The sequence below is a fragment of the Pyrgilauda ruficollis genome, unplaced genomic scaffold (assembly GCF_017590135.1).
Source record: "Pyrgilauda ruficollis isolate IOZ18807 unplaced genomic scaffold, ASM1759013v1 scaffold133, whole genome shotgun sequence".
NCBI lineage: Eukaryota > Metazoa > Chordata > Aves > Passeriformes > Passeridae > Pyrgilauda > Pyrgilauda ruficollis.
In genome coordinates this window covers 1,208,345-1,236,292 of record NW_024511766.1, presented here as the reverse complement: position 1 = coordinate 1,236,292, position 27,948 = coordinate 1,208,345, and the positions used below count along the sequence as shown (strand labels likewise).

Below are 27,948 nucleotides of genomic sequence, written 5' to 3'. Positions count from 1 at the left end.
GCTGATGTTCACCTCTCCCTGCATGGCTTCACAATCACGTCTTTGATTTTATTGTCATTCCAGTCTGTATATTTGTTCCTGGTATACTGATTTCCAGAAAACTTCTGTTTATTATTTTTATTTCTGAGTGGAAATATTGCTTTATCCCTGGCAACCAGCCACTGCCAACTTTGCTGTGGCTGTTCAGCTCAGTTTTAATTTATAATATGTACACTGATACACGGGGTTTTAGAACTCTAGGTTAAGGTTTGCAAAAGAAAACAGGAAGAGTGTGCTGCTTCATCCTCTAAATAGAAATACTTTAAAATACAATAGCAATTAAAATTCAGTTTTCATGTAATGCTGTCTGCGCTACACCGTAAAAACCAATAGATGGCACTACATGAAGGGCTTTTAAAAGAACTGGGAGAAATTTGTATTTAAAATAAAATTTAAGTATCCACAGACAGAGTAGTAATTGTAGACTTCATCAACGCAAAGGAAATTGAGTGTTTTGAAGTCAAGCTTCATCTCACTAATACGATGTACCAACCCTTTCCTAAGGGAACACAAAAACTGGACACCCTCAGCCAAGAGAGCAGAGAGAAGCAATTTGATTTACTGACATTTAGAGTGCCATTTCAATCTCCTGTTTCTATTTTTGGTTCTACCTTTGCCTCTAGTAGGACATGAGTACACTTCCAGTGCCGAACGGCAGCCAGCCTTGCACAGCACCACTGGCAGCAAGCAGCTTCAATGTCCAGTGTTGTCGTAGGCGCAATAGGGAAAATCATGCAGCAGGGAGGACTTTCTGTGCCCTAAACTTTTATTTCTCCTGTAAGTAAAGCTGCAGGAGTCCCCATGCAAAGCCGATCAAGGTACAGCTTCTCGCTCAAAGCAATCTGGTGCGCCAGGGGCAGCTGTCCTCATGCAGAACCCCTGCCTGTGGTGAAACAGCGCCGCAGCCTGAGGGTGAAGGGAAAGGAAAAAAAACCGGCAAGAGAAAAACGGGCAACCGCCCCTGCGACAACCGCCCCGGGCCCACGACGGACGGACGGACGGACGGCCGCACTGACTTCAGAGCCCGCCCAGGGGCGGAAAATCATGTCCCGCCCGCGGCCCCGCCCGCGGCCCCGCCCGCGGCCCCGCCCGCGGCCCCGCCCGCGGCCCCGCCCTCCCCAGGAAAAGCTTTCCCCCCCGCTCCCTATTGGCTCCGCCGTACCCTGCATGACCCAATACCGCTCGTCTCATTGGCCTCAACTCGGGGTAAAGGGGCGGGATGGGCGGAAGGCACGGCGGTGGGTGGGGGTATTTCCGGTATTGTGCGCGCGCCGGGGCCTGGGACGGTTGCGGCGGCCGCGTGAGGTGCGGGGCTGTCCGCGCGCGCTCCCGCCGCCGAGAGGGGCAGGGCCGGCGTGCCTCCGACGGCGGCGGAAGGAGCGCTTGTGCCCGAGGGCCAGTGAACGGGGCAGGATGAGTGGCGAGGATGGAAACGAGGAGTTCTACCGGCAGCTGCAGCTCCAGCAGCAGTACGAGGCCAAGCCAGCCGAAGGCGAGGGCGAGTCCGACCCCTTTACCTACGTGGACCCGGCGGACGGGGCTGCCTACGAGTGGGACTTGGAGAAGAAGGCCTGGTTCCCCAAGGTAGGTACGGGGTAGCCCCAAGGAAGGGGGAGAAGAAGGAGCGGTTGATGACGGATCTCGTCGGTACGGAGGTGTCCGCATTCACCCACGTTGTGTCTGCTGCGAGTCTCAGCAGCACCGAAACACCTTTTTACAGACAAAACCACGGTGTCTTCTCCGTCCTTGACCGGCTGCGCTGTCGTGAGGAGCTGCGCGTTGGCTGTTCCTCTGGGCGGAGAATCTGTAGAGTTGTTCGAGCCTGGGATGAAGTCACGGTTATATTTGTGGATGTTGATCGGAGGTGCCTGGGATGTGCTTAGGTCTCTGTCACAGTAGCTTTGGCGATCTCTTTGTGGGTATTGTAGAAATTAATTAGTATATTGCGCAGTCTAGATGAAAATAGAGTAGTATTATGTCTCTTTCATTGTTATTTGAAAATTATGTCAAATAAGAGGTGTGTTGTTCCATCTCCATCAGTCTTAGAAGTGCACTTGAAAAATAAGTGTGCTTGTCTTAGTGGCATTCCACAGCATGGAAATACGTTACAGTTTTTAGGTTTTTTTAATAATTTATTAAATGTTTTAACTTTGAAGTATGATCTTGCTATAATAACACTCCTCAAGGGGCGAGTGAACATAAATTTAATATGTTGAGCCAATCTACTGATTTGCGAGCAAAATAGTAGTTTTTCTTATATATTGCAATGAAGGAGGGCAAGTACTTAATGTTAAGACATTTTATAGCGTCTACTTGATGGATGTAATGTGCCAGTTCTAGTTTGTGACTGTGAGTTCATTGCAATCCAGAGAATCTGAGTGAGAGTGAAGCCTGTCGTGCCAAGTTTGAATGTGTGTAAACCTAGGAAGGTGTCTGAGGAGCAGATGGCTTATGGAGGGGTAAAAATGTGAAAAATACAGACTCAGAAAGTGGAGCAGTGGAGAAATGAGCATTCCTGGCTCCCTGTGTGGTGCTATATCCAGTAAGTACAGCAATTTGTAAGAGGGTTCTTCTTGTTTTGCTCCCATTTCTTCCCCTTCTTACCTCTCTTTTGAAATGTCTCTTGTCAGTAGCATTTGTCTTTCCTAAGTGCTTTTCTTGTCTGTTCCGTCTTGGAGAGGAGATAGCATTAAGGGTTGGACCGGTTAAATAGGAGCAGAAAAGTTCATTAGTGAATATGATGTATAATAGAAGTTGGTGACCTATCCATGACCCACAGTGCTGCACTGGCATTCTTTACCCAGCTGGATGCCACAGAGTTTTTCTGATGATTACTAACAGAATTTTTTTTATCCAGATAAATTGAGGAGACTGTTGTAAGTAGAAGCTGTACTTCTTTCTCCTTGGGCAGTAATGAAATTTTTAATCTCTGTTTCTTGACAAAAGCTTAAAATATTCTGACTGGTCTAAGTAATTGTTATATGGACTGGGATTGCACTGTTGCTCTGCTTTGGGAATACAGTGTCTGCTGAACTTCCACTAATGCATATTTCAAAGCGGGGCAAATAGTGATGATATTATCTACAAGCATTCCCCAGAAAAATTTGGAGACAGTAAAATATTTAATAGACGTAACCGTAATGTTGTTTATTATTTAATTATTTTTATTTCAATGGTACTGTATTGATGAATACCAACTTTTTTAGTGCTTCACAGACATAGCACAAAATAACACATGAAATTAATCTGCTGCTTGCATCACTTGGTGTGAAAATACAGACGTTGGCTGTCATCTGCAAGCACAGGATATCTGTTCTTCATTTGGTTGTTCTCTTCCTTTCCATTTCAGTGGCACCAGCAGTTAATTACACGCTCACGTCCTCCAGTATTGTGTTTCTTTTTCTATGAGCTTAATCACCCCAAACTGCGTGACTGTGTGCGTGTGTAGATAGGACTGATCTCTGTGATCAGAACTGGATTGAGGTGCCCAGTAAGTAGTTCTGTGACTATTTGTCTCTAGTGCCGTCAGGTATGACAGGAGTTCCAATAAAAGCCTTTATGTGTATAAACTCCTCTGTGCTTGTAAAAAGACATTTTGAGGTGAAGTAGTGGAAATGGTTATATGGTAGGATGATAGCGTTTTATGCAGAAAACATCTTTGTTATGGAGTGTCAAAATTTTGTAGTCTGTGGTAGATAATTTGCTAAAAATAAATGGAGGTTTACACAGAGTGCATTTCCCCCAGAAGCTGAAAAGTAATGCTTTTGCAGATTTAATCACTAATTTACGAGTAGGTTCTCTGATGAAAATTAATAATGCTGTTCCCCATCAAGTACAGAAGCTTCTTAATTCTCTGGATCTCATAAACTGTGGCACTAAGGATTTGCTAAGATGGCTAATGTCAAAGATAATGAACCTGATCAGAGCAGAGTCTTCTTTTTTTTCCACTAAATGTGGTTCTCCTTTGTCTTTATGCTGTTTTACGTCATACCTGTAAGAGCAGCCATTGACATTCTTCATTGAGGTGTGTGGCAAATCTTGTTTAGCCTAAGAGTAATTTTGTGTTAACCTTTAAAGTTATGGGACTCCATAGCATCTTGCATTATTCCTGACAAGCTTGTTACTGTCAGTTTTGTGTTTCTGATTTGTCGTAATGAAATTTTAGAGTTCAAACATCAAGCTTCAAATTACTGTGGAAGATAAGAGATTACATTTTCATCACTGACACTTGAAATTTCTCTCTTAAAATAGCTTAATGGCATGAAGTTTTGTTTACTTTTCAATACAAATGAAGCAAGTGCAGTGAAGGTCAGAGTTGGATAAGATTTTTCAAAGGTTAAGGCTCAGTTTTGCAAAAAAATATTTGAGTGTGCAACTTCAGAAATTACTTCATAATGTGGGGATGCTAACAGAAGGAGCTATGATATATCTCTTTGCCTGGGATTGCCAGTGGCTGGATGTACTGTGTGTAATTTGTCTTTTTTTTTTTTTCTTTTATTTTGATCTCTAAAGCATAGGCATTGGCCAATCTTATATTTTATCCAAATATAGTCTCTCTCTATCTATTTGTAGGGTATAATGTAAAGCCTATTGCCCTAGAAGCAATGTGTTAACATGTCTGGTTAAGTGCAATATTTACTGCCTGTCAACACAAAAATATGTCATCTCTGGAAATGATTCCATGAAAAGGCAGATGCCTGCAAATGTCATTCATCATCTGTGGATAGGTTGTTGGCTTACCATCAGTATCACTTTAACACTTCACCATGTACAGGAGCACTTGGTTTCTGTCCTTCAGGCAGATTGAACTCACATGGAAAGCAGAAAGCTTTGTTTGAAAAATGGCAGAACTTGTGAAATGTTTGCGTAAAAATTACATATGCATATGTTTGAAATTTGTTTTGGTCTAGTTCAGGTAATGCCTGAACTGATGGTTCTTGTTGTGTGTATGGCTTTGCAAAGATAATTTTAAAAGTTTTAAAATATTGTTCTTTTCTATGTTGCCAGATAAGAAAATGACCGTCACCTAACTAACTTTAAAATATAAACGTGTATTTGTACTTCTTTGAAATTTTATATTAATTTTCCTAATTTATTTTCAGATAACAGAAGATTTCCTGGCAACCTATCATGCCAACTATGGCTTCCATGCAGATGAGACAGATGCTTCATCTGCTTCTGGTACAGCCACTGAAAGTAAGCAACCAGTAAGTTCTGAGAAGTCAGGAACACAGCCATCAGCAATTGAGACAGGACGAAAACAAACAGATCCAAAACAAAAATTGGAAAAAAGGAAGCTAGAGCCAGGTAAGTGACAAAGCACTTCCCTCTGTATAGGCTGTGACCTGTGTTGTACTGAGGGAAAACTGGCAGTTGATCATTGTTATCTGGTACAGCAAAGATAAGGTTGTGCTGGCAATTTGCAGAATGGTTCTATAATTGTGTGGTGCTTTATAGGTATCTTCCTGAATCTGTATACAAAAGGAGAAACAGCAAGGCATGTTCAGAACTTTTCTGTGAGCAAGCAAAAATTCCTATAAATCTGATGGAATATAAACGTTTATGGTCCTATGTTTAATGTATTACCATAACTGAATTAAACTCTTGTATTTAGGGTGGTTTCATGTTGAAGAAGACAGGAACACAAATGTTTATGTGACAGGTAAGTAATAGTGTTTATTTATCTACTTTGAGCTAAAGATGGTAAAAGACTCATATATGTCTCTAATATTATCTATTCAATCTGTCACTTGCAAGCTGCTTAATGTTATATTCCTGACTGAGTAATGTCCTTGTGACCTTTAAATTGCAGATGTGGGAAGGAAGTAGAATGGACGTATTCCATGCTTTTGTCTGTTAAATGGGGTATTCTGTGAGCTGTGTTAGCCAAGTCACTAATTTATTCTAAGAAAAGCAGTTTCTGCAGGTTTTTAAGGGATAGGATAATGACAAGTTTATGATGAGACAGTGGATCAACTATATGCATCACTTAATCTATAATTTTCATTTGCTCTAATAAATAATTATTAGGTAAGAAGGAGGAAACAGTAAAAAAATGCTGGGAACACAGTGAGACAGTAACGTGAAAGCTCAAATGAAATTATCTGTTCACTTATTTATTACAGTGTTTTCCTACCTCTTTTGGATGGTGGAGTGCTATCTTTAGATGCCTGTACTTGGGTACACTTGGTGGTTGTGAGCAGTCGCAGGAGTGCACATATTTGCATTTTCACAATCATTTTCAAAAAGATTCAAAAATCTTCATGCAGGCCAAACTAGCATGGGACATCCACACAATTTTCTCATCCATTTTGGTTTTTTTCTTCTCCTCAAGGAGAGTTCAGTTCTTAAAATCTCTATACATTATCAGCTACTCTTTTTATTGAATTTGTGAATGGAGAAAACAGTTGTCTGTTTATAGGTTGTGTTCTTATGTTTTGGGGTTTTTTTCTCCGATACCTAGAAGTGCAGTGGAATTTGAAGCTTGGGCAGGAGAGTTACATTTGCAGAGGCCTTTTTGTCTGCTGCAGTGTTGATGATGTGTGATGATAAATCTCTAGGTGTGCATGTTAGGGAGCACTGAGATTTTTCAGTGCATTACACCTATTATAAAGTACAAGGATTTTCAAAATACTAGTGTGAGGTAGTGCTTAGAAGGTAAGGCCCAAGGGCAGTGTTTTCTTGCAGTGTATGTAAATTGTTGTCCTTTTAGATATCTTTAGTTTAAATAAACGCTAAGGGAAGATTTGTTCTAATGAGGCTTTTTTTTTTTTAAATAGACCATACTTAAGCCTTCTCTTTGAATTTATTTTGCAGGTTTACCTCCAGACATTACAAAAGATGAATTTGTACAAGTCATGTCAAAATGTGGCATCATTATGCGAGATCCTCAGACAGAAGAACACAAGATCAAACTCTACAAAGATAAGGAAGGAAATCTTAAAGGAGATGGCCTCTGTTGTTATCTGAAGGTCAGTGACACGCTAAAATGCGGTTTTCCCTCCCGCTGAAGGCACTATATGGCCATTGTTTCAGAATCACGTTCAGAAGATTCTTGAAAATCTAAAGCACAATTTGGAATATAGGTGTCTGTTTGTTTTAATCATTTACACAGAAATGCCCACTTAGATCATTTGTTTCCTCTTATAAAACCTCACCCTTGGCCTGGAAATGGCCATAATATCTGCTGAACGTGTGTCTACATGCTCCTGTCTGGGTGCTAGAAGTGATGGGCTGAAATGGGAGGATTTTCACCTTTTACTTTGAAAATACGCCACTGTGTCACCAAAAATAGAGAAATTATGAGCCAGGAAGAAACATACTGGAGTCCTGTATTTACAGCTTTTAATTAAGAGCTGTCTTGGTTCAGAACTGTGCTTTCATTCTTTATTAAGCCATAAAAGTTTAGGCTGCAGTACTATTTCCTTATTTGTTGCAGTTGTGAATCATTTGGAAAGTTGATTGCAAGTGCAGCTGGCTTTAGTTCTGCAAGAAGCACCAGGCAGTACTAAATCAAATGGCTTGTAGTCTGTGCTATTTTTGTAATTGTAGTAGTTAGGACGGTGGAGTGCGCAAGCGTAAACACTGTCTTCACTCTGAAGGACTTTTAGGAAAACATTAAAAATTACTTAAGAGTCTCAACATCTGCTGTTCTTGGAAAAGTGATACTGGTTTTATAGAAGATCGGTCCCCTGAAACCTTTTTATTCTTGCTTGTAAGTTCATCAGCTTGCTTAGATATTGCAGATTAGTGTCTGTGATATATTTGAATGAAATATATGCAGCTGTTTTTGCAAGTATTAATCAATTACAACAGAAGTGAAGAAATACTGGGTTTTGATCAAGAAATCAGTGCCAGCTGTGTGTCAGAAGACAGCATTAAGGTTTTCAGTGACAGGGACTTGATTCTTAGCACAGTATACTTAATGACATGTTATTGGAATACAACTTGATTTTTGCCATGTGCTTTAAAGTTTGTACTGTGTTTTATTCTCAAATAGAGAGAATCAGTTCAACTTGCTTTGAGGCTTCTGGATGAAGCAGAAATCCGAGGCTATAAATTGCATGTGGAAGTTGCAAAGTTCCAACTGAAGGGGGAGTATGATGCAAGCAAAAAGAAGAAGAAATGTAAAGACTACAAGAAGAAGTTGTCGCAGCAGCAGAAGTTTGTATTTTTTATTTCAGTAAAATATTGCTTGAATTCTAAGTGCTATTAGTAAAGCGGTGCTTTCTTTCAAATACAGTGCTAAGGTCTGCAGACTTATCTGACAGTGCAGTAGCTTAACTCTTGCACATTTGAAGGGGGCTAACTCCTAAATTAAGTGTTTATATGATGAACTTCTTTGTGATTCACACATTAAATCGATACACAGGGAGTAATGATGCCTTCAGATGTAGAAGGAAATAGTAAAACTCTGGGGGGAAGTAAGACTCTTCCTCCTCAGTGGATGAGAGCATGCAAGTCCTGTCACAGTATCTGGGCTTACTGTTGGAAGGTCTTAACACTCTGGCTACTCACATATATTTAGTGCCATACTGCAGTAGTTGCAAAGGGCAAGAAATGCTTGCTGTTAGGAGCAAATACTAAATTATCTCTGTAGATTCCCCCAGACATCTCTCTGCTATAAAATATACTGGGTTTTGAGTTGTACTTTGATTAATTTTGTCTCCTAAAAATTGTTCTTCCTTTTGGAACCAAGAAGATGCTTTTGGAACCAAGAAGATGCAGATTAAAGAAGAAAAAACTTTGAATATTTTTGATGTTTCAATGAAAGCAGCATTCACTAAGCATTGTAAATAGTAATGCAGGAATGTTTTCCCATAGTTAAGGGGAGCAAGGCTACTTGTTATCTTATCAATTAAAGCCAGAAATGTATCTTCCCCAAAAATACACTGATGGTTCTTGCTGTAAGAAGTCTCCAGTGTGTAGGCGGGTGTATGAAAACTATGAAATTGCATTTGACAGCAATTTGTGTGAATAAAAGGACTGTGTTCCTTTTGAGTTGAAGAGTTTAATTTAGTGGTATAACTACTCTCATTGGAAATCCAAGTTTTCTTCAGCTAAAGTAGCAGGTACAAGAAGAAACTTAAGATTTCCCCACCCCAGTGTATGATCTTGAGATTTAAAAGTGTAAGTAAACCTGTGGGGGTTTTTGTAATAGGAAATTTCTACAAGAAGTAAGACTTGCTGTGAGAAGGCAAAGTCCTAGAACAGATGTGCTGGGTTATGTGATTAGTTTATGTTGGTAGCTCTACACTGGGGAGCAAAATACATCATGTAGTCTTACCTGTGTAAGAGTATCACCATGATATTTTATGAAAAATCCTCTGCTAGGATTTTTCCACTCCTGAGGAGCTGAGGGCCTCAGGAAAGAAATGTAAACAATAACTCTCTGCTGCTGTGGAATGCAACAGGTGCATCTGTGATTGGTGCATGTTGGTTGTTTCTAATTAAGAGCCAATCACAGGTGCAGCTGCATCGGACTCTGAGAGTCACAAGATTTTGTTATGCATTCTATTCTTGTTCTTTGTAGCCTTCTGATCAATCTTTTCTCTCTGTTCTTCTAGTATAGTTTTTATGTAGTATTTTAATATAATATATATCATAATATAATAAACCAGCCTTCTGAGAAACATGGAGTCAAGCCTCGTGTCTCCACACATGGGGAGTTACCAGCATAAGAGTTGATGTGTTCTTACATGTTCTTTTAAATAAAAGCAGTTAAATTTTACCTAGGGGTATAGTGGATCTCCTTTTGTCCAGAATAAGTTTGCAAAAAATGGTAAAATACTGACATTTTAATTGCACATGAAAACAGCTGATTCCTTTATCTGAGTTGACATTAGGAAGGAATTAGTACTTCATGAATATTTTCTCAGTGTTTCAAAAAATACTTTACTTTGAAAAATTATTTATATTCCCTCTATGAGCCTTTAAGTACCTTAAAACCTCAAATGCTTTCTAGCAGTAGTAAACCTGGGTAATTACTGTGTTTTTTAGAAGAATAACTTAACTCTGTGTGTCAAAATATATGTTAATATATTGCAAGAAATGCAAAATTAATGATTTTTTTTTTCAACAAATACTTGTAGAAACTGAAGAGAGCCGCAACAATATCTTCTTACTGTTGCTTCATTTCATTAGACAGCTGGATTGGAGGCCAGAGAAGAAAGATGGGGCAGCTCGAATGCGGCATGAACGCATCATTATTATCAGGAACATGTTTCACCCCAAGGACTTTGAGGTAGGAAGATGCGGATCGCTTCTGTAGCTTGTGCTGTTAGAAGTTAACATGTCTCAATTTTCTGCCATACAAGTTGTAGCAAAATTCTAAGCAGATGAAAACAAAATTAAACAAAATTGAATTGCTATTTGGGAAGGGTGTTCTCCTGTGCCACACATCTGCTTTAAATTCATTCATCTCTCTCCAAAAGCAAGGAGAAAATGTTGATAAGAATGTGTTTTTCAAGTTGGGGTTTTTCACTGTCTGGAAAACCTATATCTCTGACAATACTCTTTACTGGGATGGAAAGAGGAATAAACAACAATAGTAGTTAGAATGGAGAAATGAGAACAAAATAGCTTTATTAACAAGTAGTATTTATGAAATTCAAATGAGAACTGTCTGCCAACTCCTAGGTGGCTTTGAAAATGCAGCATAACAGCACTTAATTTATTGACTTTTAACAGATTGACAGATATGTACCACTGCTGATGGAGCTAAAATAGAGATAAGTGAGTGCTTGTGTTTAATTAAAGCTGTGTAATTGCTTTGTAGGAGGACCCTCTAGTGCTAAATGAGATAAGAGAAGATCTGCGGACAGAGTGTGAAAAGTTTGGTCAAGTAAAGAAGGTTCTCATATTTGATGTAGGTATTTTTATATGTTGTGTTGGCAGAATTGATGTAATATGCAAAGGTGCAAAACATTTAGGCTGCTCTAAATATGAGTGGAGCATTCATTTGGGTGTGTTTACTTCATGGAAACTTGACTTAATCTTTCAGTACTTTTAAACTTTTGAAACTTAATGTCTAAGCACCTGTATACTTCAGCCTGTGTAAAGGCAACTAGCTCTTTCCAGGAGCTTGGATATATGTTACACGTTTGAAAGTGTATGGATACATTATTTGTAGCTAAGCTAACTGAAATAGTTTTTGTTTTCTGTGTTCAAAAATTGTGTTCTGTGTGCCAGTAGAACAACATATGGAAACTTGAAAACTGAACTTTTCAAACATGATTATTTATGATCAGAATGGAGCTATATCCTGATTGATTTTCTAAGACAATATAAAGGGTATTGGAATGAATGCATTGGTTAGAATATTAAGTGCAAATTGCCTGTCCTTACAGAGGCACCCTGATGGCGTTGCTTCTGTGTCATTTAAAGAAGCAACAGAAGCTGATTTGTGCAAGCTGACTCTAAATGGAAGGTGGTTTGGTGGCCGTCAGCTCAGTGCTGAAACATGGGATGGTGTAACAGATTATCAGGTAGTTTTTGTGGTTCTATTTTATCCAATATGTATTCCAAACAGTAAATCTCCTTGAATTCTAGGAGTCCTTGGCATTCTTGTCCCCATACCCTTCCCCTGCCTATGCCTGCGTTACCTTGCCTCTCTTCAAAAGCTGTAGAACGTCTCCAAAAATCATTCTCAATTATTCAACTTGGCAAAAAATTAGATGACCCGTTTGCATACTGAAAATGTCAACTTAGAGGATTAGCTGCTGGTTATCTGATGATATCTGGTTATCTGATTTATGCAGATCATTAGTTCACAGTCAGCTTTAAAATATTTCTCTAATATAAATATTTGTTTAATTTCATCTGTGTAAATACTCATTTTGACAAGTATGACTCTAATGATGTGTATAAACACTTCTTTAACAGGTGGAGGAGACTGCGAGAGAAAGGGAAGAAAGGCTCAAGGTGTGGGAGTCATTTTTAGGGGATCCTGATGCAAAGGAGCGGCAAACTGCATCTGATTCAGATTCTGCATCAAGCAGTGTTAAACAGCGTGAAGGGAAACAACCTCCAGTGGTTGATGACTCGCCTAAGGAGGATCCAAATGATGAAACTCTTAATAAGAGGGAGAATAATGGTGGGGGTATTAATGAAGATGGAGCTCCATCCACAGATAGCAGCCTTGCAGGCAGTGATGGTGAAGCTGATACATAACATCTCTAATGCTTTATGAAAGCACGATTTTTAGGGTGATGTTTGAGTGTATCCCTTTCTTCAGGGTGACTGCAGGCAATATTCTTACCTATATAGGTGTATTAGAATGTCGTCAACTGTGTGCTTTGAAGTTTTCATTAAAAACAGTATTTAATGGGGTTCTAAAAGTTTGTATTAATGGGCTGTTGAGGTGAAGTAACTCAAGTTTTCAAGAACACAGTAAAGCTCATCAGGCTTCTTTTGTTCTAACTGTGCTTCTTAGTGTTTCATGATGTGAGTGTGAAATATGTTCCAACCCTTAAATTTATGTAACTATACGTAACTTATGTAATGCAAAGGTTTTACAAGATTTGTGGATTGTACTGTTAATTTTCCTGTTAAGTTCCCTTGGAACTCAGTATTTCAATCATTTGTGTCCTGGTATGTTGGATCATTTTATGGAGCAGGTGCCATGTTCCAGATAGGGTGAATGCATTGGATGTGTTGCTATGTATTAGGTGGCAGATGAGTGGTATCAGGTCACAAGCTTAAAGTGGCAGACAGTGTTGCCATAACAACCCTAAGGCAAACTGAGCGAAGAGAGGCTATTAAATCACAGCATTCAGCAAATGAAGTTTTCCTTGCCCTGTTTAGATCTTCTGTTGATGTTAGAGGCTGAAATTGTCTCAAGGAGACTAGAAGTGCATGAACACATGTACCATAGACCATAAGAACATTGGTTTTACACTCTAATTGTCTGTATGTAGTAGGTATCAAAATAGACTTTTGATTTTTTGGTGGCTTTATTAGTTCTTGCTTTTATATTAGAGTAAGGGTTTTTTGTTAACTTTATTAGCATGATGAGTGAGAGTTCTCCTCAACATTTTCATTTAGCTATGTATGCTCTTCACAGTGGGGTAGATCTTCCATATTTCATAAAATTTAAATGCTTTTGGCAGCTCAAACTGCAGTTTATTCTGCAAAAGTTAGAATACTTTAAAATATGCTTTCAAATAATGCTCTTATATAGAAAAAGCAAATGCTAGTCCTCTTCAAAATATTTCCAAAAGCAACGACTTAGAAGATATTCTAACTTAAGATATTTTAATAAGTGGCAGGCTTTCAAAAATAACTGAAGGGAGCTGTTTTGGGCATAGTCATTCTTAATTTAGAATTCCACTGTTTTGATAAGGAAGGATAGAAGAACATGGATTTGGGCACTAAACAATTAAAAATTCATAGCATGCTGTTTATATGGATGGTTACCAGTACACATTTGCAGGGAGGGTCCTTTTAATTTTTTTCATTCCTATTGGGTTGCAGGGAACTATAGATGCTGTATTTCCATCATGAGGTAATTGGAATACTCTGAAAATGTTATTTTCAAACTTTGTGCTCTGTGATTACCATACAGACTTTTTTTCCTGAATTCTGTATGGTTGTCTAAGTTTATTTTGTTGAGTTTTTAATATATAGTCAATATGTGTGGGTGACTATGCCAACAAGAGCATCTAAGTTAACACTTGCCATTGTGGTTATAAGTTATTTCTTTTGTGACAAAAATAGCTGTCATAATTTAATTTAGGGGTTAAAAGTCTGGGGGCTCCTAGTATGCTGATATGACAAATTTCCCGTTTTGAGTTGCATGATAAAAGAAGAGATGTAGCTCTTGCCAGCTAAAAAAAGTCAATTTTCTCATCTTTCCAAGAATTGTGTGAATTGTGTGTTTCAGTAAGCAGGTGTTTGAACAATTCAGGGAATCTGGATCACTGCCTGGTTAGCAGCTCCGCATAGTGGTGTTTTCAGACACAGTTCTGGGCTGTGTTGGTTCTGCTTTAGTTATTTTTATTGGTGAGAAGCACCACAGACCTTTGAGAGCTGGAAGTGTTTGCATATGAGGAGTGTAGTTTAGTGTGGGGAATATTGCTTTCAGTGCTCCTTTTTTCTTTCCAGCTTGTAGACTCCAGGCTTTAGATCTCTTACTCTTGTGTTTTGTTTGCTTTTTTTTTTTTTTTTTTTTTTTTTTAAGGAAGCCCAGTTGTGTAATACTACACAGTTAAATCACTTGTTTTACAGCGGAATTACAACTGATATAGGGAAACTTGTGGAAATATGACTTTTATGAAGTCTTATCATGATATCAGATATGGAGAACAAGGTTAGTGTTTGAAATAAGACTGAAAAATCAGGAATTGCTCTATGTGCTGTATGTTCCTCTCTCCAATTGATGTGCAAATTTGACTGGCTTGGTGTGGAAGTTCAGTGTGCTCTTAGTCCTTTCACCTTCTCCTTTAGACCTCACACTAAAGCAGAGCAGCAACAAAGACTGAGACCAAATGCTTTACTGGCTTTTCTATTAACTAGGATTCTTAAGTAATAAAAGCTCTTTTTCCTTGCAAATATGTTGTTCTCAAGTGTGGAATTATACTCAAACTTATGTTTTCCTTTTGTCTACCTCCATTTTCCCCAGTAAAATGTAAAAAAAATATTTTTATAAACTATTCTTTGATTTATTGAGGCATTTCATAGTCCAAGGAGAGGTTAATGCAGCTGTGACTCTTTTCAGCAGATTTTCATTAAAACCAAATTCTTTAGATATTTTCCTTTTAGAAATGGTTTATAAAATTATTTTGAATTTATGAAATTTGTATAAATCAGTCTGAACAAAAATCAAGAATTTTCTCAGAAGTTAAAATGTCTATTTTGAAGTATGATTATGAAATTCTTATAGTATAGAGCAGTAATGTTTAATGAGAAATTTTAACCAATCTGAACAAGCAGAGTTGCTTTTTAAACTTAGGTATTTTTCTTAGTGGTCAACATCATACATAAATTAGTAAGAAATGAAAAACCTAAAGGAATTCTCACTTTATTTTTTCTTTAATTAAAAGTGTTTTCTATTTACTTTCCTTGCTCATTAGAAGTGAAAAAGCAACGTTTTTGCTCAGTTTCTAAGGTTTTTTTTTTTAGGTCCCATTCCAATGTTCAAGTATACTGCATGTTCCTCCATGCCTGTGCTTTTGGTGAGGGTTCATTTTAAGAGAATCTGTCTCCTTTCCTCTGTATATGATAAAAACAGTAACTAGCAGCAGGCTGAAACATTTTGTGGATAATTATTTTTGCTCAGTTTTGAACTAGAGGAATAGATGTTCATACCAATTTTCAGTGTAATAAAATGGATGTAAAGCCACTTCAATACAATACAATAAAGTATTAACTGATCCTCCAGCATAATTTGGCAGAATCACTCTCTGAACCATCCAAAATATTTGCTTAGCTTCAGGATAAATTGGTAGTTGGCTTTAAAATCATATGCTGTTCAGTGGTTTCCTGGAAATGAATTTTTACGGAGTTACAGGTATTCACCAGACATGACGTGCTGGAGGAGCATGGCCAAAGTAGACACCTGGAGACAAAAAGCCTCAAAATAAAAGGCTTTTTAGGTGGTTTTCTCTTTTTTTGCAGATTCTCAAATGTTTGTATACTGATGTAAAGAGAGAATTAGTTTCATTTTGCATCAAAATGTTTATCTGTTTCTCCTGCTGGCTTTTTAAATTTTTTTAATTGAATTTCAGTCCCTTGTACAGCTTAGGTTTTGTATAAGGGTTGCAATTCACTTAAAATCTTTAGTACATTAAATGCAGTGCATTTTAGCTAAAACACGTCCTACACGTTATTCAGTTAAGGTTAACCTATTAACAGTTACAAATAATTAGCTTAAATCACTTAAGAAGACTTGAAGATGTTGGATGCTTCACAGAAACCCAAACTTGCCTTTCATCAATATTCATACCCATAATTCTTGAAACTACATCAAACCGAATTAGACTAAAAAAAACCTAAAAAATACATTCCTATAGATTTTGGTTGCATTTTAAATTCTTATTTTTATTTCTGCGTTTGAGAAAAACATACTGCAGTATGGTAAATGAATTCTGTGAGTTGTGTATTTGTGCTGATTTGACTTGTGTATATTGTAGTGCTCATTATAGCTTGACATCTTACTGTCAGAATACTCTGAAAGTTCTGTAAAATATTTACAGAATTATAAAATCTTTTGCAGAAAACTGGTTTTTTGCTCATTCTGTAATATGAAAAGTATGAAAACTATATTAGATTAAACTTTTCAGTAAGTAGACTTGGAATTTCTTCTGATAGATGATTTTCTTTCAATAAATTAATAATTTTCATTTATCCTTTAGAAAAGCAACATTAACAAAGCAAATGCTATTTGAATAATGTCTAGACTTGTGACAGCATCTGAGTATACCCTTTGTTTGTCTTCGATTTGTTTCTTAAAGGGGTTGTGTTTTATACTACCTTTTTAATAAACAAACTCATGAATAGAACAAGTCTCTGCTGATTAGTTTCAAGGTAACGTATTTGTCTTTTTCCTCAGTAAAAGATACAATAGCATTTGGTACACTGGGGCTTCAGTTTATAAAACACGTGTTAACATGCCAGAGCTTCCAGCTGGACCCAGCAGACGTGTTGCTGGAACTGTAAGTGGGAATATGGTATTTGTTCCCTATTTATGGATTTGGTCTCAGCCTTCTTCCTGGCTTGGGGTGTTAATGGACCTGCATGGAGAGAAAAGGAGCAGGAGGGATCACTGCAGACACTGTAGTTAAAATTGAGATTGTGAAGATGTTTTTAATAAGGACAAGTAGAATTTTCATTTTTATTCTCAAAGGTTTTTTAAATTTTTTTTCTTCAAAGTTTTGACACTTTGCTTCAAAAGCACTGGAAATCAGTCATTCAATTTCTGTACTGAAGAATAGGGATTAAAATCCCATTTTACCCTGTAGTTAAACTGATGCCATCTTAACCTGAGGAGAGCTTTAACTGTCAGCATGAGAGGAAGATCTCAAATAAGGTCTTGAAAAGCTTTAGCAGAGGAAATCTGCTGTATGAGACAGTTTAGAAAAGGGAGTCAGAGAAAGAGCAGTGGAGATGTTGAAGACTTGCCCTGCTGCTGGACTGGAATCCAGTCTGTCTCACAATGAAAAGGTGTTTACACAAACAGTGTGTCAAAAAAAGACTAAGCACCGTCACGGGAGCTCTCCCAGCCTGGTAGTTAAGTTGTTCTGGGAAGGGCAGAGGGCGGATTCATACGTATTTAGGCAGAGGGAATTGGATTGTGCTCTCCAGCTTTCTGGGTGAGTAAACAAACTCCTAAGCCACTCTGTGAAAGACATAATGTCACCAGTTTGGTGACTGGTTCCTCAGTGTGTTTTTTCCAGCTGATACTGGCAAGTTTGACCCTGTTTCACCATTTCTGGAATGGCTGCAATTTGCTGATTTTGGTACACTTGATTAAAAAAAAAAAAAAAAAGTCTTTCCTGCTACAGCCCTTGCAGAACAAGAATGATTTCTTTTTTTTTTCTTCCCTGTAGTTATTAAAACAGATCCAGCAAAGAAAAGTGAGAAAATTGATTGTCCAGTTTATCTGGATTGGAAACAGGTTTTTTTCTCATAGGTGTTTGTTGTTACCAATTTGAGTGAATATTCTGTAACATAGGAAAAGTCCTTTATCATCCTGGGCAAGTTTGGTTCATTGCCATGTCTTATTTTTCATCTTACTCCAAACTTTTCCAAAGTCCACAGTATCTTCTTTATTGTATACACGTTGTCATAAAAAAAAAAAAAAAAAAGAAACCCAAACAAACCTAAACCTACTTACAATCCTATTTTCCTCATTCCTGAAACCTCCTAACCTGGTTGACTCGTTGGAGTGCATTTCATGCATTCTTAGCAGATAGGCTGAAGGAAACGCCTCGTTCCACGCAGCTGGAGGCTGGAAAGTGTGGGGAGTTCATGAGCGTGGCTTGTCTTCTGCTGCAGTCGCTGCAGTGCACACAGAGCTGGCCGGGCCCAGGAAGGATCCCAGCCTGCTAGACACAACATGAGTGTCCCACATCTGGAAAATCTGACTGACAGTGAGTTAAGGTAGGAAAATTCACTGACTTCCTCAAATGTTCTCTTATTTGAGGAATAACTTGATGAGAGGGAATGCCTGTTTGTTAAATTGTGGTTTAGTGCTTGAGAAGTGGGAGATTTTTTTTTGTTTTTAAAACTGGTTTGAGCTACATGAAATCAAGAATGAAGAGTTCCTTGTCAGATGCTCCAGTGCTGGTAAATTAATACTGCTGGCAAGTGTGGGAAATGTGAAAAATATTTTAACGTATTAGGTCTTGTGGTAAGCCACCACTCTTAAGCCTGTGTTGACTGTGTGTCCTTGTCCACTTGAAGGAGAAATAACTTGGACAAATATTTTTGCTATTTTGCCATTATTAACCCATTCTAAGAGTAGAATATGAGCTGAGTCCATTTCATCCTGAGCTCCACTTCTACTCTATTTTGACAATGGTTTGTGTCAGACACAAGCTGGAAGGACTTCTGCCTTTTGCAGACCTTGTGCTGGGTGATGGAATAATAGGAGGTTCAGGTAAAGAAGACTATAGTGCTGCAAATTCAGGTCCTGTCTCCTGGGATGCTGGAATCCTTACGCCCATATGATCACTGAGAGGACTGAGATTTAACCTAGGTTCTTCCCAGCCTTCCTCTGCCTACTTGTTGGAAAGCGCAAGAGATTTTTAAGGGAAACACTGGAGAAAAAAAGAGATAAAAGACCTTTTTTTCTTAAAATGCTGCAAAAATAATATATTTTAAACTGGTCACAATCACACAAGCTGCTGCACACAAATAAACGATGCTGAAGGAGCCCAGAATTAATGTCAGGAGCTAGTTAAGCATGTTAATAAAGTGGTACAAAGACATAATGGCTTGTACTGAGTGAAGAATGGGAAAAGTGATACTCTGGGCAAGCACTAATGCTTTCTAAATTGTATGTTGATGTGTAGCGCTGGCTCAGAGTAAGAAAAGCTGCTTTGCTTCTTGCTGTCAAGATGACTTCTCCTTTCTCAGGTCATCTGGTTGCTCATGTCTTTGCCAAGATTTCACTTCTTGGACTGGAATTTTCAATGGCAAGTGTTGGCCCCTGGCTGAGCAATCGTAAAGTTCCTTAACCCAAATTGCAGGATGCTTTCTAAAACAAGACTGGGAAAAACCAGCGTCTCTTCCTGTGCTTAAAGTCCTTCCAGTTGTGTGGCTAGGTTGTGCTAGTTCCTGCTTCCCCTCATGTGCCTTGGAAAGGTGCCTGTAAATTGGGAGGAAATGTTTCTTTAAGTTTTCTATGTCTGGGAAAGCTGGGTCAGTTTTAAAGTTGTGAAAGATTGTCTTCTGAATCAGAGTGTGGCCTTGCAGTCCTGCTTCCACTGCTGTGTTTAGGTGAATCTGGGAGGATGGGGCGAAGCAATCGAAATTCTAAAATCAGGACTAAGGAGCTCCTGAGTTAGCAGTTGGTGACAGGAGATTAGGGCTGGCTGAGCAAGTGACCATGAGTCAGGGAGAATTGAACAGAGCACAGTGGTGGGAGATGGAGGTAAACAAGCAAAACTAAATATGGAAGGAAATAATAAACATGGACAAGAAGTTTTTAGGTGAAGGCATAAGCATTAGAATGGGGATAGATTATGGCTCGGCAACCTTAATCTTCATGTTTCCTAATACTTTCTGAATACTTGTCTTGCAGCCTGAGCAGTTTTTTTCATGTGCAAGAAAATTCTGAGAAATCATTTGAAGGCAGACTACACAGGCACTTCAGGGTATCCTTTGAGATACAGATGAGTGTGTTGTTTATTGGGAAGCTTCTGAGGATTACGGGATGTATGACTAGGAAAGAAATCAGACAAATGTGTTGAACTGGGTTAAGCAGTGGAGTGTGTTGCAGAGTCAGTTGGATGGAAACACATATCTAATGATTCATGAGGTTTTATGAGATACAGCTGGCTATTGGCCAAAGGTTGCCCTGATCTCTGAAAAAATAACAGCCTTCCTTTTGCTCCCAAGGTAAATCAATTATACTATGCAGTGTCATGAGCTGACAATGAGACTGGAAAATTGAACAGGAGCAGCAGGCACTTCACTGTATTTGTAGCCTGAGTCTTGCTAAATATGATCTTGATTAGAGCAGGACTTGTGAGCTCTGGCTGGGAAGTTGCTCCCTTGTGGCCAGAAACTGTACAAATGCATGAAAATGATGCTTCTCCAGGCAAGCAGTGACATTCCTTGTCCTACTCTTACCATACCTGGCAGCAGAGATTTTTAAAGAGAACAAAAAGGAGACTTATAGTCTTCTGTTAACTTTCTGCAAACTATTTTAGTGGAGTTCCTGCCTTAAACCTGTAAATTCTGGTCAACACACAGTGTGTGTTTTAGCAGTCTTGCTCCAAAGTTTTAAGCAGCTGGCAGAACCACCATGTTCCTAGGTAAGTTGTTTCAAACAAGAAAAGGTTATTTCTTTTGGTGTTGTTTTGTGGTGTGTTTTTACTTGAATTTGCCATGATTTGAATTTCCAATTATTTATTCTGAATGTCTTTTTCCAACAGGTGAAGCAACTAATTACTCTTAGAAGTCTTTTTGTTTTGGAGATCTGTGCTGACAGTCATTAAGGTATTTCAGACTTTACCTTATCTAAAAATTATTATTTTCAGCTCTAATGTAGTGTAGTGGGATTTGGGGGTTTTGTTGCTCTTGTTTTGGGGTTTTTTTGCACTCTGTCATTGTTTTTTGAACACAAAAACCTAAATTGGACAAAGCATTTTGATAACTTTACCCTGAACTTCATTCAGGGATAGTGCCACTTCTGAATTATTTTTAAGTGTTTCAGTTCTTCCAGAGGACACATTCGCACAGTATACATCCTAAGCCCAGACTTAAAAAGTCAGGGTGAGAAATGAAAGCTGGTGAGTAGATATGCCCATTCTACCCAAGTATTTCATTTTAGAAGTATCTAATAGGGAAATCAGTAAAGAAGAGGTGCATGGAAAAAGCAGAAAAACAGAGAATCCATTCCTACCAAGTGTTCTTCTGGCCCCTACCATTTTTGGGAGGAAGCTGGGCTCACCATCCTCTAGGCACTTGAAGTTGAATATTGTCTCTTTGACCTGTCTGGGTTTTTTGGTTTGTGTTTTTTGGGTTTTGGTTTGGTTTTTTTTGCAGAGACTGTTGGTCATTGAAAATGGAAGAAACAAGGAAGCTTTCCCCAAAGCTGAGTAAAAGCAAAGAGCCTGTGAAAACAGAATGGGGATCTCAGAGCGTGGTGTTCACCTATTTCCAAGGGGACATTAACAGCATGGTAGATGAACATTTTTCTAGAGCTCTCAGCAATGCCAAGAACCCCCAAGACCTGAGCACAAAGCACAAGGGTGAGACTGTTGTCCTGAAAAACAGTGAGCTCCTTTCCATATGTGAGCCTGGTGTTGGATGGGGATGACTGGCTTTTACTAAGGAATTAAAGATCACTTGATCTTAAATTTGAAATTGTGTGCAAACAGAAAGAAAGAGAATCATACTTGTAAAGCCCTAGGCTGGGAATTCCTGTGTAAATCCCTGTGATTGCTGGAGTGAATCCTAAGCTTTTCATGGGCCTGTTGGCAGGACTAGATCGTCATTTTCCAGCCAAGTGTCCCAGTCACTGCTGGATGCAATAAGTGCATTATGACTTAAGTTGTCATCTTCACAAAAATTTATTTGTCTAAGCCTGCAGCTGTCAAAAACCTGCATAAGTTGGTGGTTGTGTAATACACATACTACAGTAGAAATACTTAGTAGAAAGATTGATGGTGGTGGTTTAATCTGCTTTTATTATGAGTTTGTGGTTGATTTTTAAGATAAGCAGCACTAAAGTGATTTTGAATTTCTGTAAAAATAAATATGCAATCTGGTAGCATTCTCTTAGAAGTCCACTGGAATTTGCCTTAGGAAAAAAGTAAGAAAAAGTAAGAATTGATGAGACTTCAGATGCTTTTTTTCCTTTTTAAGTAGACAGCATGTCTCCCCATCAGTGGAATTTCTCTTCGCATTGCTACAAACCGTATCCATCGTCTTCTTCAACAAGCATGGCAAATTCTGCTCTGAATTTTTCTGCTGCTGGTGTGGTAGGCCAGTGCCAGCCATCATCTCTGCGGAGTCGTCCAGCTCAACCTGCAGATTTATGGCCCTTCCCTCCAACTGGGACTCCCAGTGTCACCGGTCCGGTGTATCCTCACACCCTCCCTGACCTGCATGCAGCCGATGAGCTGATCTCTGACAGGAAATACAGTTCTCTTCTTGGCCTTCTGCAACAGGAAAGATGCTTAACATCTATGCAAGAATGCACCATGAAGCAACACTCAAGTTCTGCTTGTATGACTGGACCTGCAAGGTTACAAAATATGAGTCAAAGTTCAGCTCCTGGGGGAGGTAAGAAAATACTATCACTTTATTCTTTGATGACATCTGATGTAAAGTGACAGAATAATGCCGTCTGTTCCTAAGCTTTTCAAGCCGGATCCAACTTCTGGCAAACTCACAGAAATATTTTACAGTAAATAACCCTGGTGTATACTGTGGTACTTGGAATCAATTAGCCATATAGTATGGGTTAATCAAAAAATGTGCAAAAAATTGTGCCTACTCACACAATATTTCATCTTCTAGCTTACGTTGGGGAGACATTTTAAGTGACTATAAGCATTATTCATAGCTCTATCTTAATCTCTAATACTTATAGGTATTAGGTGTGGTGTATACCAGATACTCCCTCATGGTGGCCAGGAAGGATCCCTGAGCAGCCTCTCTTACTGTGCAGGCTGTTAATTATGTTCTGAGTACAGGGTGGGAAACCGCAGCTCTTACCAGCATGGCCAGGGGTTTTTCTCCCTCTCAGTCTCTGTCTGTAGCTGGAATGGTGAAGGGTACAGGGGCTGGTGGACCAGCTTTGCCTTGTCTCCTGGCTAAGAGCTCCCTGCCATGAGGTGCTGCTGCCCTGCCTGCCAAAGGCTATGTCTGCTCCCTGCAGATTTCCCAGAGCTAATGCCATTCACACAGTGATGATTGTTGCTTTTTATCCACAATTACTAGGAATCCCAATCCTAGGTACTACCAGTGCACAGCAGAAAGATGCCTGAAGTTCATTTATGTCCCCACAGCATCTAGGTCTGCTGGATAAAATTGTTCTCTTGTAAGTAATTCTGCCTTTGAGAAGGTCTCTGGGGTCAGGCTTCCTGGCCAAAGCGTTGATGCCTGTTGGGGTACGTCTGCATTGCTGTTCCTGGGCATTCCCCAGTAAGGCAGCTTGACACTTGTCTGCAAGCAAAAGGGTTGTGAAATTGTTTAGGGAGTCTGCTGGAAAAATACAGTGCGTCCTTCCCGGTGCTTCTGAACAAAAAACATTTGCCATGTGAAGAAGCAATCCTGAGGCTTAGGTTTTGAAAAATAAGCAGCTGTGAAATACCTTCTGGTTACCAAGTTTCGAAACTGCATCTGCAGGAATTTGGCAGAATGTGGGCTAAAGACTGCCTGCAGATACAAGCAGGAGTTTATCTACAGTTCTTCTTTTGAGGATACAACAGATCTATATTGTTATGAGTGTTTTGTGACTGTACATGTTTTGCTAACTCATTACTGCTAGAATGTCTAATGCCTGTCTGTTCATGTTAAAGGGAGAGTGTCTGTATCTTCAGTTGGAATGCAAACTTTCTGCTCAGGGTATATGAGCAGAGGTTTTCTGTATGTGTTGCATAGGCACTCACCCTAATGAATGTAGGTAGTGAATGAGAGTTTAATTTCTTTAAAGACACTTGTCTGAACTGGGATCTCATTTAAGAACAAGGTAAGGTGCCCTCTTCCCCCAAGGGGGCATTGCGAGCCTATCAAGGCTTGGGAGCCCCAGGAGCTGACTCCTTCAGAAAAAGAGCTATTTCATTAAATTAATCTTGTGTTGATAAGAGGGAAGCACTGCTAACAACAGTGGACTTTTTTTCCCAAAAATTCAGAAAGAAAATGAGTGAGGAAAAAATGGAAAAGGAAATTAAACAGTTCAGTGTTCTCCAGCCATTACCAATTAAAGCTGTTTCTTTCAGGATGTGTACAAGGCCATTCTGAATATTCAAGAGTCTCTAAGCACCACACATGTAACACCATCCTTGTGATTATCAAACAACACAACATAGATAAATAAGAAATGGCTGATCCATGTTCATAGGGAGTCTTTGGCAAATCCCTAGGATGTGTACATTTAGTTCAACTGTAGGAGTACTTGTTTGCTGGCTCTATGTGTTAAATACACTTCTTGTTCTCTGTCATGTTTAAGAACAGCTGATATTTACATTTATGGAAGTGTATGTTGCTGTGCCAGACAGCCCAGAGCTCCTCAGCACCTGTGCTATAGGCTGGGCTGCAAAAGCACAAGGTTTCTTTAGTAACTACTGTCTACTTTTAGCTCTGTGCTGAATCTCTGCTCATCCCCAGTATTTTTTTTTTTTTAAGAGAGGAAAGCAAGCTCTTACCAAGGCTCAGAAAATCCCAGTGTAAGCCATGCCACTGCAGGTGAGTAAAGAAACCAGCAGGTTCAGAACAAATCAGACAGCAGTCTTGCTTATGCATGTAGTATTAAAGATATTCCTTTGCTTTTGTATTTCAAAAGCTCATTTTTCCCCCAGATAGAACCACCACCTCCCATAACTACATTAACAAAGAGGAAAAAAACCACTACATTATATTAAAATGAGATACATGGGGATTTTTTACCCCATCCACCTTAGTTTTTTTGCTTATTATTTTTTTGGCAACCTTCAGGCTGCCAGAAAGATAGAACAACTCACATGTGGTAGCACTGCTGCAGTTTGCACCAACAAACCCACCATACTGCTGGGTGAGTTGTTCTAAGAAATTATTCCCAAAGCATTCAGGCTTCCTTAGTTTTATTAGTGTCTTGGTGCTGGTCATGCCCCATTGTTGATTCTTTGATGTGCGATGTTTTGGGGATACTTTGAACAGGTCATTCTGTTATTCTTGTAAGGGTTCTTTTGCGCCAAACCCAAAGGTGCAATTTTGTTTGCACAACATCTTAAGAGATTGCAAGGACTGTGCTGCTTGACTGTCCTGATGCTGCTGTGTCTTTCAGGTATTCAGATTCAGGACAGAAGACGAGATGTGTACTTCTAGCAACTGAATGTTTCTACTTTTTTCAGAAAGGGAGAGTTATTTCTGTGAACTTTTATTATTTGCAACTGTGAATCAAGAAGTAAGGAACTGCAGCTATCCTGTGTTTTTTCTCTCAGCTGGAAAAATACTGTTTGGGGAATGACAAAACAATCCTTTTCTATACAGTAAATAATTTCTAATGTTTGTGGTATTAACCTGGGCAGTATGTTTGTTGTGGCCACAGATTGTCTATTTAAGGCTTTTCATGTAGCCCTCTTGAAAGGAGTCCTACATTTTTAATCTTTCTGTGTTTATTAATTTACCATCTCCTGATAAGAAGTACAATTCTTATCAATGCAGCTGATAACCCATAGGTGCAGGGATGCAGTTAGCATAAATTCAATGCTGCAACTTCTTAGCTTGATTTGATATCTCCATATTGTTTAAAACAGTCTTAGGCCACTGGCAAGAGACTTCAACCACAGGCCAGCAAAGCACATTATTTGTGTTTTGAAAGTGCTGCAATTTATCACCATACTTGCAATTCCTAGGAATACTTTTTAGAAGGTCTGTAATATACTTATGCCTGAAGGCTCTATTTTGTCCTCTCACTAATGTATCATCATCTTCTGGAAAGCAATGAATTCATAGTAGCTTTGAGAGGAAATCTTGATTCTCATTAGGTGCAATTAAAACACCATTCAGCAAAAGTCTGCAGGTAGGAGTGTTATATTTTCCCAGCCTCTCTGGAGGTGTAAGAGATTCTTTTTGTAAATAAGCTCTGTGGGTTTATCTTTTCCTTGTCCATTGGTTATACATTAATATAATAGAGCATGATTAGCTTTTTCTGACAGCTCTATGTAGTTGCTGAAGGCAATTTGACCTTTGAGATGGCAGAGCTTGTGATTTTTATAGAACAAATTCTGAGCTGGTATAAATGTTTATGACTGTTACATCAGATATCTCTGCTGCCACAGCTCCAGTTATAACACTTGTGTAATTTTATAAATAATACAAGTTTAGCCACATCAGGTATTTATGGGATTTATTTACAAACTGAGATTTTTTTAAAGGAATTCTTTTTTTAATTTTACAAGTTTGCTCTAGCAGTTACATCAATCTGAGATCACAAGGGGAATTGTTTCAACCAAACTAATAAAAGACACAAAAATATCCTGTCTCGCTATAGATAAGCACTGAAAAAAAAACCCCACTTCTTTTTAATATTTCTACAAAAAAAAATCCCTTTCTTCTCTTTTAAGTTTACAAATACTTATCCAAGTAGTTTTGTTTTGTTACCCCAAGTCACTTAATTACCTGATTTTTAAGGCTACATGGTAATATAATTTGACTTCCTCTACGAGCCAAAGCACAGATTTCCAGCCTGTATTGTGTACATCTGTCTTACTGGCATGTGCTATAATTCTAGTGAATTATAATGCTGTTACTTAAAAATATTGATTTTTTTTTCCCTCCCTCTTCCATCCCTTCCAAAGGAAAATGCTTATATAATTTCTCTGAAAGGACAGTCTATTAAAATGCTCTTAAATGTAGTGCTTCCCTTGGGAGGCTGGGAATATTCAAGATGGCTTATAAAGCCCTTGGTTCTGGTGAATCAGACAAGTGAGGTTGGACGGTGTGGGAGGAAAAAAGCATTTGTTTTTAAATGGGTGTCCCTTATTGCAAGAACATGAGGCATCAGTGGCTCTGCCTTGACAGGTCATGCTGTGAGCCATTGCTGCAAGGTTTGTGTCCCATTGTCCAGCTGCCTGGCACACCTGGGGAAAGGGAACAAGTGTCCAAGTAACCCAAAGGTGTCTGGACCCCTTGCCAGTGCAGGCTCCACACCAGGCACACAGGTGCTTGCTCTCTTCCCTGGCTTTTAGAGGAATGAGGATGGAATAGAGGGCTGTGGCACAGAGGCTCTGCTACTCTGGCATTTTGACTTATACCACCACAGCACCATGCACCAGAGTGTGCCTGGGTTTATGGCATCTCACTGCTCTTCTGCAATAAACATAATTAACCCATCACTGCAATTTGCCTTTAATGATTTAGCATAAGAGAGTTTTGAACATTTCACAGCAGTTTTCTACATCAGGTAGGCTTTTCTTTAAACATGTATAGATTAAAACAATATAGATACACATATAGGCTTCTCTAGAATATTGTTTATCTGGAGTGGAGTGTTTTTTGCATTCAGGCCCAGGATGTTGCTGTGTTCCTGTGCTGCCCTGCTGCTGTCGTGCTCCAGTGACTGTCTTCACTCCCATTCAGTGTGTACTCTCCTTGCTGGCAAGGACTTGGCAACTGGGATGCTGCATCCACCAGCTGCCATCTGGTACTTTCCAGTTATTTTCGGTCCCTCCTCTGAATGCAGCAGTCCTGGAGGTGATGGGAGAAGGGATGCTGGATGTTCCCCTTTCAAGAGCTTCTAATCCCCTGAATGCCAATGGACCTCTGCCAAGACCATTCCGAAGGACAGACAGGGGCCAGGTGTTACATCCCTGTAAGTGGTCAAGAGCTGTGTGGATGGGGCTCTCGGGGCTGTGGTTTAATGGTGAACACAGGGATGCTGGGTTATTGGTTGGATTTGATGATCTGGGAGGTCTTTCCAACCATAATGATTTTATGATTTTCTATTAATTTACTGACCCTGTGAGAAATCACTACTTGCCTTTAATTGGATGTCCTCTAGTCCAGGAATAACTTGTTTGCACAGATGGCTTT

At 39.1% G+C, this 27,948-nt stretch overlaps 2 protein-coding genes across 2 annotated transcripts; both read left to right on the top strand.

Annotated features, from left to right (window-relative positions):
• The first annotated feature begins 1,230 nt into the window (after window positions 1-1,230).
• Window positions 1,231-16,538, top strand: HTATSF1 (HIV-1 Tat specific factor 1). Its single transcript, XM_041459244.1, has 9 exons — window positions 1,231-1,623; window positions 5,142-5,346; window positions 5,654-5,701; window positions 6,856-7,010; window positions 8,039-8,202; window positions 10,183-10,282; window positions 10,817-10,906; window positions 11,388-11,525; window positions 11,923-16,538. The coding sequence occupies exons 1-9, from the start codon at window positions 1,453-1,455 to the stop codon at window positions 12,208-12,210; spliced, it is 1,359 nt and encodes a 452-aa protein (XP_041315178.1). The 5' UTR covers window positions 1,231-1,452; the 3' UTR covers window positions 12,211-16,538.
• Window positions 16,539-18,037: 1,499 nt separating this feature from the next.
• Window positions 18,038-25,328, top strand: VGLL1 (vestigial like family member 1). The gene is made up of 6 exons (XM_041459265.1): window positions 18,038-18,138; window positions 20,640-20,703; window positions 21,253-21,458; window positions 22,075-22,494; window positions 24,562-24,621; window positions 25,199-25,328. The coding sequence occupies exons 3-6, from the start codon at window positions 21,272-21,274 to the stop codon at window positions 25,237-25,239; spliced, it is 708 nt and encodes a 235-aa protein (XP_041315199.1). The 5' UTR covers window positions 18,038-18,138; window positions 20,640-20,703; window positions 21,253-21,271; the 3' UTR covers window positions 25,240-25,328.
• The last annotated feature ends 2,620 nt before the right edge of the window (window positions 25,329-27,948 follow it).

What these genes read in the sequence shown, in the direction of transcription:
- VGLL1 (XM_041459265.1), top strand. Translation starts at nt 21,272, where the DNA reads ATGGAAGAAACAAGGAAGCTTTCCCCAAAGCTGAGTAAAAGCAAAGAG. An exon ending in AAGTTCAGCTCCTGGGGGAG is followed by an intron (nt 22,495 to 24,561) that starts GTAAGAAAATAC and finishes TTTTTTTTTAAG; the next exon opens with AGAGGAAAGCAAGCTCTTAC. An exon ending in TGTAAGCCATGCCACTGCAG is followed by an intron (nt 24,622 to 25,198) that starts GTGAGTAAAGAA and finishes TGTGTCTTTCAG; the next exon opens with GTATTCAGATTCAGGACAGA.
- HTATSF1 (XM_041459244.1), top strand. Translation starts at nt 1,453, where the DNA reads ATGAGTGGCGAGGATGGAAACGAGGAGTTCTACCGGCAGCTGCAGCTC. An exon ending in AGAAGGTTCTCATATTTGAT is followed by an intron (nt 10,907 to 11,387) that starts GTAGGTATTTTT and finishes CTGTCCTTACAG; the next exon opens with AGGCACCCTGATGGCGTTGC. An exon ending in ATGGTGTAACAGATTATCAG is followed by an intron (nt 11,526 to 11,922) that starts GTAGTTTTTGTG and finishes CTTCTTTAACAG; the next exon opens with GTGGAGGAGACTGCGAGAGA.